Source organism: Ranitomeya imitator, chromosome 4 (genome assembly GCF_032444005.1).
Source record: "Ranitomeya imitator isolate aRanImi1 chromosome 4, aRanImi1.pri, whole genome shotgun sequence".
NCBI lineage: Eukaryota > Metazoa > Chordata > Amphibia > Anura > Dendrobatidae > Ranitomeya > Ranitomeya imitator.
The window spans coordinates 644,440,901-644,453,917 of NC_091285.1; the positions used below are offsets into that span (position 1 = coordinate 644,440,901).

General features: G+C 49.4%; 1 protein-coding gene across 4 annotated transcripts in view; it reads left to right on the plus strand.

The window, feature by feature from the left end:
- Window positions 1-13,017, plus strand: part of CHMP7 (charged multivesicular body protein 7) — a 66,544-nt gene that overhangs the window by 7,774 nt on the left and 45,753 nt on the right. For all 4 annotated transcript variants that reach the window (XM_069766940.1, XM_069766942.1, XM_069766941.1 and 1 more), the window contains exon 4: window positions 174-359. In XM_069766940.1, the coding sequence (XP_069623041.1) occupies window positions 174-359 (186 nt within the window). The remainder of the gene's footprint in view (window positions 1-173; window positions 360-13,017) is intronic.

Consider the following 13,017-nt stretch of genomic DNA (forward strand, 5'->3'; position numbering starts at 1 on the left):
TACAACTTTCAGCCTCAGGCAGGACATGCTTAGGCTGGGAGCAGTATTTGTGGAACAGATCGGTGGTCACTGATTTTCCACTATAGAAGTTTCTTTTCATGTCAAGCTGAAATACTCTGTGCAGAGTGTTGATGGTGCGGCTGTGATGATACAATGCATTGTGTCCCCGCTAGGTCCAGGCGGATCTGGTGTTACAGAAGTATCAGTCGTCTGCTCTGAGCACCGTCCCCTTGTTGTGTGAGGATGATGTCCATGGCCTCTGCAGAGACCTGATTCCAGGCCGGTCCACATTTCAGCTGGTTCTGCTGCAGTTGCTGAAAGACAAGAAGGTCTGCCTTCTACAGAGAGATGGCGAAAGGGTAAGTAGTCACACAGAGCAGATTTCCATCTGTGTGTATATAACCTGCACCCATATATATATATATATATATAATACTGTCATGGCCAAAAGTATTAACACCCCTGCAATTCTGTCAGATAATACTCATTTTCTTCCTGAAAATGATTGCAATATCACAAATTCTTTGGTATTATTATCTTCATTTAACTTGTCTTAAATGAAAAAACACAAAAATAATTGTCCTAAAGCCAAATTGGATATAATTCCACACCAAACATAAAAAAGGGGGTGGACAAAAGTATTAGCACCATTCTAAAAATCATGTGATGCTTCTCTAATTTGTGTAATTAACAGCACCTGTAACTTACCTGTGGCACCTAACAGGTGTTGGCAATAACTAAATCACACTTGCAGCCAGTTGACATGGATTAAAGTTGACTCAACCTCTGTCCTGTGTCCTTGTGTGTACCACATTGACATGGAGAAAAGAAGGAAGACCAAAGAACTGTCTGAGGACTTGAGAAACCAAATTGTGAGGAAGCATGAGCAATCTCAAGGCTACAAGTCAATCTCCAAAGACCTGAATGTTCCTGTGTCTACCGTGCGCAGTGTCATCAAGAACTTTAAAGCCCATGGCACTGTGGCTTACCTCCCTAGATGTTAATGGAAAAGAAAAATTGACATGAGATTTCAGCCCAAGATTGTGCGGATGTTGGATAAAGAACCTCGACTAACATCTAAACAAGTTCAAGCTGCCCTGCAGTCCGAGGGTACAACAGTGTCAACCGGTACTATCCGTCGGCGTCTGAATGAAAAGGGACTGGTAGGAGACCCAGGAAGACCCCACTTCTTACCCCGAGACATAAAAAAGCCAGGCTGGTGTTTGCCAAAACTTACGTGAAAAAGCCTAAAACGTTTTGGAAGAATGTTCTCTGGTCAGATGAGACAAAAGTAGAGTGTGGTGGAATATGTGTATATATATTATATCTATAATATAACGCTGGGAGCGTCACTCTGTCCGAAGCCTCTATAGACTGCGCAAGCGCAAGCGCCGGCGCAGTCTGGGCCTCACAGAGCGACGCTCCCGGGAGATCGCGGTATGCGTAAGCACTGAACGCATACCGCCATCTCCACCGGAGAGTCAGGGACCGCCAGGAGGGAGGGTAAGTATACTCACCTTTCCCGGTTCCAGCGCTGCTTGCGGCTCCGTCTCCCGGCTCCTCTGCTCCCGGCTCCGGAGGGCGCGGACTGCGCAGGCGCCGATTCCTGCTGCCGGAATCGGCGCCTGCGCAGTCCGCGCTTTCCGGCGCCATTTTCTTGAAGACACACTCCGGCTCCACTGCAGGTGTGTCTTCAAGAAAATGGCGCCGGAAAGCGCGGACTGCGCAGGCGCCGATTCGTGCTGCCAGAATCGGCGCCTGCGCAGTCCCCGCTTTCCGGCGCCATTTTCTTGAACACATACCTGCAGTGGAGCCGGACGATAGGTGAGTATGGTATTTTTTTTTTTTTTTTATATGGCAGCAGCATTCGGGGGCATACACACTGGAGCGGGGGGCATATAATACAATGGTGGCGCAGGATGGCAGCAGCACATGACAGAACGGGCGCAGGATGGCAGCAGCACATGACAGAACGGGCGCAGGATGGCAGCAGCACATGACAGAACGGGCGCAGGATGGCAGCAGCACATGACAGAACGGGCGCAGGATGGCAGCAGCACATGACAGAACGGGCGCAGGATGGCAGCAGCACATGACAGAACGGGCGCAGGATGGCAGCAGCACATGACAGAACGGACGCAGGATGGCAGCAGCACATGACAGAACGGGCGCAGGATGGCCGCAGCACATGACAGAACGGGCGCAGGATGGCCGCAGGACATGACAGAACGGGCGCAGGATGGCCGCAGCACATGACAGAACGGGCGCAGGATGGCAGCAGCACATGACAGAACGGGCGCAGGATGGCCGCAGCACATGACAGAACGGGCGCAGGATGGCAGCAGCACATGACAGAACGGGCGCAGGATGGCAGCAGCACATGACAGAACGGGCGCAGGATGGCCGCAGCACATGACAGAACGGGCGCAGGATGGCAGCAGCACATGACAGAACGGGCGCAGGATGGCCGCAGCACATGACAGAACGGGCGCAGGATGGCAGCAGCACATGACAGAACGGGCGCAGGATGGCAGCAGCACATGACAGAACGGGCGCAGGATGGCCGCAACACATGACAGAACGGGCGCAGGATGGCAGCAGCACATGACAGAATGGGGGCACAGGATGGGAGCAGCACATGACAGAACGGGCGCAGGATGGCCGCAGCACATGACAGAACGGGCGCAGGATGGCAGCAGCACATGACAGAACGGGCGCAGGATGGCAGCAGCACATGACAGAACGGGCGCAGGATGGCAGCAGCACATGACAGAACGGGCGCAGGATGGCAGCAGCACATGACAGAACGGGCGCAGGATGGCAGCAGCACATGACAGAACGGGCGCAGGATGGCAGCAGCACATGACAGAACGGGCGCAGGATGGCAGCAGCACATGACAGAACGGGCGCAGGATGGCAGCAGCACATGACAGAACGGGCGCAGGATGGCAGCAGCACATGACAGAACGGGCGCAGGATGGCAGCAGCACATGACAGAACGGGCGCAGGATGGCAGCAGCACATGACAGAACGGGCGCAGGATGGCAGCAGCAAATGACAGAACGGGGACGCAGGATGGGAGCAGCAAATGACAGAACGGGCGCAGGATGGGAGCAGCAAATGACAGGATGGGAGCAGCAAATGACAGAATAGAGGCGCAGGATGGGAGCAGCACATGACAGAACGGGGACGCAGGATGGGAGCAGCACATGACAGAACGGGGGCGCAGGATGGGAGCAGCACATACCAGGATGGAGACCATATACCAATATAAATGCTCGCCACCCGGGCGTAGAACGGGTTCAATAGCTAGTATATCTATATGTGTGTAGTGACATCTGACATCTGTCTAGGGTTATATGTGTGTCTAGTGATAATGTAGGATCTGTCCTGAAGGCCAGTGGCACCTTGATGTTAATATGTACATCCTTAGGAAGAGTAGGAATTCTGTCTCCATATCTCACCAGGGGGTCTAGCTAGAGCCAAGAACAAACATACACTTGACACCTCTGAGGTCTTGGAGGGGAGATGCTAATTGCTGCTTGAGGAAAGGTATCCCTGGGAACCATTTCACACGTGTCTCCAGAGGAAAATAATATATATTCATTAGTAGGGCGGGCGTGGCCAAATCAAACAGGCAGCAGTTATGATATTGGCCTGAGGGGCCGGTCTAGAAACCTGACCTCAGACCAAAGTTATAAATTTAGGCTGCAGACAGAGAATTGTGTTCACATGATGAGGGCAGCCTGAAAAGCTGATGTGTTTCACAACTACATTCACCCCCCCCCCCTCAGGGAGCAGAAAGCAGACTACAAGTTAGATGATTTCTGTAAGTTTTCTTCTGTTTATTTGATACTGTTTTGCATAGTTGTATGTCTTTTTATTATATTTTTATACCCTTTTCTTATTGTAAGCATTGAACCTTTTTCTATTAAAGTATAAACCTTTAATAAGTTGAACCTTGAATGTTCTAAAGAATCCATAGCCTAGAGGTGTGTGAGCCTTATGAGTGATAAACATATTTTGATTAGTCATTTTTGGGACTCATCGCCCGTGTATTCGATGAGTGGTGGCAGCGCGTATGAGCGGGTGTGTGGCCTGGGTCGGTGTGTGATTTATGCTCCCCTTACAGCATAGGACAGAGGTTGAATGCTGGACGGAGAGTGGGGAGATTAACCCTTGCAGGCACAACCCCAAGTCACGTGTGAGAGCAGGCACGTGACGAATAAGTGACACCACGGAGCAGCGATCCGTGACAATTGGTGGCGAGCGGTGGGATAGAATTATTTCTATTAGAGCATTAGTGCATGGTTTAAGCAATTATTCCCTGTACTAAAGAATTGGTATCCCTGCGAGGAGTGCACCAGTTCTTCAAGGTTCAACTCAGTGCTTACATAGACATACTTGCAAACAGTTTCCCCTCCCCGTTTTTCTTTCTATCTTTTATTTGGCAAAGGCTGTTCATCGATATGGCAGCCCAGTACAAGAAGCAGAGCAAAGAAGCTCTGACCGACCTCTGTGAGCAGAGAGGAATAGAGACAGCCGACAGATCCAAGGAGCTGCTGATACGCGCCTTGGTCGAGCAGGACATAGAGCAAAGTGCTGGAACATCTGGGCAAGGAGAGAGCCCACCTCAGAGAGACCCAGCAATGCCAGCTCTTGCACCGGAGATGCCTGATGGAAATGTCAGCAATGCCAGTGCTGAGGAGCCTATGGACTGTACTTTGCAAATGGACTTACAACGGCTGGGAACAAGTGATCCCAATCTGCGCATGCAGCTGATTCTACAGTACCGACAGGCTGCTGCTGCAGAATGCCAGGAGGAGAGAGCTTTCCAGCTTCAGATGGCTCAACTAGAGCGGGGTATCAGTCCTCAGCTAACCCCCTCCCAGGACATAAATCCAAGGAGGCCACGTCTTGAAAACTTCCCTGTGATGGAGAAGGATACGGACTTAGATACTTTCCTGCGGGGATTTGAAAAAACCTGCAGGCAGTACCATCTACCCCGTGAGCAGTGGGCACAGTATCTAACCCCAGGGTTGAGAGGAAAAGCCCTGGAAGTTTTTGCTGGCCTCCCACCAGAGCTAGATGCGAACTATGAGGCCATAAAAGAGGCCCTGATCAGGAAATACAACCTGACACCAGAAGTGTATCGGAGAAAGTTCCGGAACCTACAACGTGGATCAACTGACAGCTATGCGGATGTTGTGATCACCTTGAGGACCACGTTCCACCAATGGATTAGGGGACTTTCTGTCAACAGTTTTGAGGACTTAACAGATCTTATGGTCAAGGATCAATTTCTTCACATGTGCCCCACGGATGTACGACAATTTGTGTGTGATCGGCAGCCACAAACTGCGGATCAGGCTGCAAGGATTGCGGACTGCTATGTGGCTAACAGGATGCCTGAGGTGCGGAAGCCATCGGGATTCAGCTGGAGGGGAGGTAAGCCAAACGGGGACCCTTCACCCTCTGCCAGCCGATCACCAGTGATGCCCAAGCCCACCTCCTATGGGGCCCCGGGAAATAGACATTCTCTAGGTGATGCACGCCGGTGCTTCTCCTGCAACAAAGTGGGACATGTTAGCGCTGTCTGCCCTGATAGGGAGAAACGCCCAACTACCACCACAAAGCCGACTGTGCCCCCACCGTCTGTCCTCTTTGTAGCCGGCTCTGATGCGAGGGCAAATGAGAACTGTCAATCTGTCACTGTTGGCAATAAAGTCACCATTGGTCTCAGAGACACTGGGGCACAGGTGACCCTGGTGCATCCAGCCATGATAACCCCTGCCGATATCATACCAGGAAAGACTATGTCTATAACCGGGATTGGAGGGGTCAGCCCTGCCGAGCCCATGGCCTGTGTGTACCTGGACTGGGGAGCAGGGAAAGGACTGAGAGAAGTGGGAGTATCAGAGGCCATTCCCACCAACGTGTTGCTAGGCACGGACCTGGGGAGGATGGTGTCCCACTACGTTCCTCCCTTGCAAGTAAATGATGCAGAGAAGGTGGAAGAAAGTGACCCACCTGAGATCCCGTGCGAGGAGGGAAAATGTCCCAATGCACAGGACTGTAATTATGTGGCAGCTGTGACCCGGAGTCAGGCTGCGGCTCAGACTCAGGCCCAGAGATTAGAGGATGAGTCTCAGACTGAACTGCCAGGACAGGAGGCCCATACTGTGGTCCCGGAGCCTCCATACATGGCAGACCCACCAAGGTCCCTGATAACAGACACTGAAAACTCCGCTTCAGACCAGTGCCTGGCAGTCCCACTAGGCCGGTGCCTGCAGGCTGACAGTCAGAGCTTCCAGGAGGCCCTGCAGGCAGATGTCAGTCTGGAGGAGCTCCGATGTCTTGCAGACCAACCCCCTGCTGCTTCTGGCGAAGAGAGAGTATACTGGGACCAGGGCAGACTGTATAAAGAGACTATCCCCACGGACATTACAGAATCTTGGGACTATGAACGGCGGCTGATTGTCCCTTATCCATTTAGGGAACAATTATTGAGGATTGCCCATGAAATTCCTTTGGCCGGACACCTTGGAATACAAAAGACTAAAGCTCGCCTGACACATAACTTCTATTGGCCCAAGATTGGGGCAGATATTGCCAATTGCTGCCGATCGTGCATAGTTTGTCAGAGAGTTGGAAAGTCTGGGAATATACAGAAAGCTCCATTGATACCACTGCCTGTGATCGATGAACCCTTTCAGCGAGTGGCTGTGGATATCATAGGGCCACTTGCAATCTCTAGCAGCTCTGGCAAAAAGTACATCCTCACAGTGGTGGACTATGCTACACGATACCCGGAAGCTGTGGCACTATCCTCCATCCGAGCAGACAAGGTGGCGGATACTTTACTGACTGTGTTCTCTCGTGTGGGTTTCCCCAGGGAAATGTTGACCGATCAGGGAACCCAGTTCATGTCTGATCTGATGGAAAGCCTCTGTGAAAGAATACAAGTACAGCATCTTGTGGCCAGCGCCTATCATCCCCAAACCAACGGACTCTGCAAGCGCTTCAATGGAACATTAAAGCAAATGCTCAAAATGTTGGTGGAGACTGAAGGGAGAGACTGGGAGCGGTACCTCCCCCATCTGCTGTTTGCCTACAGAGAGGTACCCCAGGCGTCTACTGGATTCTCCCCCTTTGAACTGGTTTATGGGTGGAGGGTCAGGGGGCCACTTGATTTGATTAAGGACTGTTGGGAGGACAACCCCAGAACTACTGGAGTCTCAGTGGTCGAATATGTACTGCGGCTCAGAGAGAGAATGCAAAAACTGAGCAACCTGGCCCATGAGAACGTGACTCAGGCCCAAATCAACCAGAAGGTCTGGTACGACCGTAATGGCAGACTAAGGGCCTACGAGGAAGGGCAGAAGGTTTGGGTGTTGGTCCCTATGTTACAGAATAAATTGCAGGCCGCATGGGAGGGACCATATACTGTATATAAGCGGCTGAATGATGTTAATTATGTGGTGACACTAGATGAGCATGCAAAGCGTCAGAAAGTGTTTCATGTAAATATGTTGAAGGCTCATCATGCCAGGGAGGCCTGTGTCTTACCTGTCTGTAGCCTGCCTGAAGAGGGGGAGGCTGATCTGTTACTGGATGTGGGGGCCGGGACTCAGTACATGGAGTCCCTGGAGTCAGCAGAGTTTAACCCTGAGCTATCCCACAGTCAGAGGTCTGAGCTGATGGGGGCGCTCAGCGAGTTCACCGAAGTCTTCACAGGGGAGCCTGGGAGGACACACTTAGCAGTTCACCATGTGGACACTGGTACTAATCCCCCAGTACGGCAGTCTGCATACCGTGTGTCAGCAGAGGTGAAGGCACACATGAGGGAACAGGTAGAGGAGATGCTGAAACTCAAGGTGATAAAAAAAATCCCAGAGTGCCTGGGCCTCGCCTGTGGTTCTTGTCCCAAAAAAGGACCGTACTACCCGGTTCTGTGTAGACTATAGGAAATTAAATGTACTGACTACATGTGAGGTCTACCCCATGCCGAGGATAGATGAGCTGTAAGAGCAGCTAGCTAAAGCATCGTACCTTACCATCATGGACCTGAGTAGGGGATACTGGCAGATACCCCTGGCCAGAGAAGCTCAGGAGAGGTCTGCCTTTATAACGCCATTCGGGCTGTTTGAGTTTCTGGTGATGCCCTTTGGTATGAAGAATGCCCCTGCCACCTTCCAGAGGTTGGTCAATCACTTATTGGAAGGATGTGATGGTTTTGCCGTCGCTTATCTTGATGATATAGCCATCTTTAGTGATTCTTGGGAGGAACACCTCGTACATCTGTCGCAGGTGTTGCAAAAGCTTAAAACTGCAGGTCTTACTGTTAAGCCAGGGAAGTGTCAGGTAGCCATGCGGGAAGTTCAATACCTGGGACACCGGGTGGGGGGAGGACAGCTAAAACCTGAGCCAGGGAAGGTAGAAGCCATTACAGCCTGGGCCACCCCACGAACCAAGAAGCAGGTACTGTCCTTCCTGGGTACGGCTGGCTACTATAGGAGGTTTGTACCAAACTACAGTGCTCTGGCCAAACCGTTAACTGATCTGACCAGGAAGAGACTTCCTAAAATTGTCTCCTGGAGTCCTCAGTGTGAGGAATCATTTTCTGCCCTAAAGTCGGCATTGGTTAGTTCACCCGTCCTGCAGGCTCCAGATTTCACTCGCCGATTTGTAGTGCAGACAGATGCCAGCACCTATGGGCTAGGTGCAGTTCTCAGCCAGGTGAACCAACAAGTAGAGGAACACCCAATTCTGTACCTAAGCAGGAAACTCCTGCCCAGAGAAGTGGCTTATGCCACCATTGAAAAAGAATGTTTGGCAATTGTGTGGGCTCTGCAGAAGCTGCAACCATACCTCTATGGGCGCAACTTCACCGTGATCACAGATCATAACCCACTGAGTTGGCTCAACTGAGTAGTTGGGGACAATGGGAAATTGCTTAGATGGAGTTTGATACTTCAGCAATATGATTTCACAATTCAGCACAAGAAGGGAATGGATCATGGCAATGCCGATGGCCTTTCTCGCCAAGATGGGACAGAACCAGATACGTGCTCGGGAGCTGACCTGTAAGTCAACCCCCATGCACGTTCATAAGGAGGGAGGTGTGGTGCAATATATATATATATATATATATATATATATATATATATATATATATATATATATATATATATATATATATATATATATATATATATATATATATATATATATATATATATCTATATGTGTGTAGTGACATCTGACATCTGTCTAGGGTTATATGTGTGTCTAGTGATAATGTAGGATCTGTCCTGAAGGCCAGTGGCACCTAGATGTTAATATGTACTTCCTTGGGAAGAGTAGGAATTCTGTCTCCATATCTCACCAGGGGGTCTAGCTAGAGCCAAGAACAAAGGAACATTTGACACCTCTGAGGTCTTGGAGGGGAGATGCTAATTGCTGCTTGAGGAAAGGTATTCCTGGGAACCATTTCACACGTGTCTCCAGAGGAAAATAATATATATTCATTAGTAGCGCGGCCGTGGCCCAATCAAACAGGCAGCAGTTATGATATTGGCCTGAGGGGCCGGTCTAGAAACCTGACCTCAGACCAAAGTTATAAATTTAGGCTGCAGACAGAGAATTGTGTTCACATGATGAGGGCAGCCTGAAAAGCTGATGTGTTTCACAACTACATTCACCCCCCCCCCCCCTCAGGGAGCAGAAAGCAGACTACAAGTTAGATGATTTCTGTAAGTTTTCTCCTGTTTATTTGATACTGTTTTGCATAGTTGTATGTCTTTTTATTATATTTTTATACCCTTTTCTTATTGTAAGCATTGAACCTTTTTCTATTAAAGTATAAACCTTTAATAAGTTGAACCTTGAATGTTCTAAAGAATCCATAGCCTAGAGGTGTGTGAGCCTTATGAGTGATAAACATATTTTGATTAGTTATTTCTGGGACTCATCGCCCGTGTATTCGATGAGTGGTGGCAGCGCGTATGAGCAGGTGTGTGGCCTGGGTCAGTGTGTGATTTATGCTCCCCTTACAGCATAGGACAGAGGTTGAATGCTGGACGGAGAGTGGGGAGATTAACCCTTGCAGGCACAACCCAAAGTCACGTGTGAGAGCAGGCACGTGACGAATAAGTGACACCACGGAGCAGCGATCCGTGACATAGAGCTTTTTGGGCAAAGGCATCAACATAGAGTTTACAGGAGAAAAAAGAGGCATTCAAAGAAAAGAACACAGTCCCTACAGTCAAACATGGCGGAGGTTCCCTGATGTTTTGGGGTTGCTTTGCTGCCTCTGGCACTGGACTGCTTGACCGTGTGCATGGCATTATGAAGTCTGAAGACTACCAACAAATTTTGCAGCATACTGTAGGGCCCAGTGTGAGAAAGCTGGGTCTCCCTCAGAGGTCATGGGTCTTCCAGCAGGACAATGACCCAAAACACACTTCAAAAAGCACTAGAAAATGGTTTGAGAGAAAGCACTTGAGACTTCTAAGGTGGCCAGCAATGAGTCCAGACCTGAATCCCATAGAACACCTGTGGAGAGATCTAAAAATGGCAGTTTGGAGAAGGCACCCTTCAAATATCAGGGACCTGGAGCAGTTTGCCAAAGAAGAATGGTCTAAAATTCCAGCAGAGCATTGTAAGAAACTCATTGATGGTTACCGGAAAGGGGTTGGTCGCAGTTATTTTGGCTAAAGGTTGTGCAACCAAGTATTAGGCTGAGGGTGCCAATACTTTTGTCTGGCCCATTTTTGGAGTTTTGTGTGAAATGATCAATGTTTTGCTTTTTGCTTCATTCTCTTTTGTGTTTTTTCATTTAAGACAAATTAAATGAAGATAGTAATACCAAATAATTTGTGTTTGCAGTCATTTTCAGGAAGAAAATGAGTATTATCTGACAGAATTGCAGGGGTGTTAATACTTTTGGCCATGACTGTACTAGATGGTGGCCCGATTCTAACGCATCGGGTATTGTAGTATATTGCCCAGCCGCGTAGTATATTGCCCAGTCGCGTAGTATATTGCCCAGCCGCGTAGTATATTGCCCAGCCGCGTAGTATATTGCCCAGCCGCGTAGTATATTGCCCAGCCGCGTAGTATATTGCCCAGTCGCGTAGTATATTGCCCAGTCGCGTAGTATACAGCACAGAGTCATGTAGTATATTGCCCAGCATAGAGCAACGTAGTATAGAGACGTAAAAAAATAAACATATACTCACCTTCCGAAGGCCCGTTGAAGTCCTGCTATACTCACCCTCCGCCGCCTTTCTCGCTCCTCGCCACGCTCCCGGGACCGCTCCATTGCAAGCGGCAGCTTCCGGTGGTCCCAGGGCTGGTGTGAGCAGGACCTATGATGATGTCACGGTCACATGACCGTGACATCACGGCAGGTCCTTGTCGCACACCAGCCCTGGGACGGGACCGGAAGCTGCCGCTTGCAATGGAGCGGTCCCGGCAGCGCGGCGAGGAGCGAGAAAGGCGGCGGAGGGTGAGTATAGCAGGTTTTTTTTTTTTATTATTTTTAACATGACATATTTTTACTATTGATGCTGCATAGGCAGCATCAATAGTAAATAGTTGGGGACACACAGGGTTAATAGCAGCGGTAACGGAGTGCGTTACACCGCGGGCCGTTACCGCTGCCATTAACCCTGTGTGAGCGGTGAGTGGAGGGGATTACGGAGCGGGCGCCGGGCAGTGAGTGCAGGGGAGTAGGGGAGGGACTAATCGGACTGTGCCCATCGCTGATTGGTCGTGGCAGCCATAACAGGCAGCTGCCGAGACCAATCAGCGAATGAATAACCGTGACAGAAGGACAGACAGACGGAAGTGACCCTTAGACAATTATATATATATAGATATATATACATACACATGTAATGTTTGTGTTTGCTTCCATGATTTTACTACAGGTTACCATGGGATCCATTGAGTGGTAATCTAGTAAAATTATTGAAAAATTGTTTGTCTTGATATCTTTGTTACATACTTGTCATGGCGCCCCCTGCTGTTCTTGTGATTTCCTCTCAGAAGTTCCACTCCATGTGTCAAGCGCTGGTGGTCACACGTGCGCCGTACAACTACAAATTGGCGCACTAAAAGCGGCTTCACATTGGCATTGGACACATTATTTCTCTCCGGCAGTACTGGGTTCAGTTGAGCAGCTAATAAACAACATGGCCAGATGGAGCTGGTGCTGCAGTGAGACCCAGTATGAACAGGGTAACTGTTGTGGAAGAACGGCAACAGGTGTAGTAGCGTTGCATTTTACCAGGGAATTTGATAGACCCAAGTGAGGAACTGATGTAATTGAGCTAAATTGCAAAGGAGGTTCAACAAAGGCAAAGATGAGCCAGCAATATAGCTGAGCTGGGTTTGCAACAGAGTCCCCAGATTCATTTCTGGCACATTTATATGGCAGAGTTGACTCATTGATGTAGCACAGCTAGGTTTGCATCAGAGTCCACAATTGCAGAGCTTGTAAATATCTCTATACTGTCGTATGGACTGCACCTACATATGAACGCTCTGCTCTGTGCAGTCATTTGGTGTAAGCGTAGCGTTCAGTCCATGTATCTCCTACTGTTAGGACCAATGTCCCCCCTCAAAAGTTAGGGTTACCTGACATGTCCATATCTGTTCATTTGATTACCCTTTTAGAGAGGCTGTCCAAACCCATAATGTTAACTTTTACAAACAGATTAAAATGCTATAAAATAACAAAAGGATAAATCCCCTCTTTATCACCCCCTGCTACTCCATGTCGACACTTCCCGACTTGACTGCCGATCTCTGCAGCCAATTACTGTCTCGTCAGGGATATACTTAGTGGGAGCTGTAATAATGTTTTTGTGATTGCATACATCCCCTTTAAACACGACTAACAACATCCTGATCCCAATAAGGGGTCAGACTGGGCCACAAGTACTAAAGCATCAGACGCTGTAATGGGTCCTAGAGATTCTGGATGAAGGGTCCCGTCACTTACTGCCA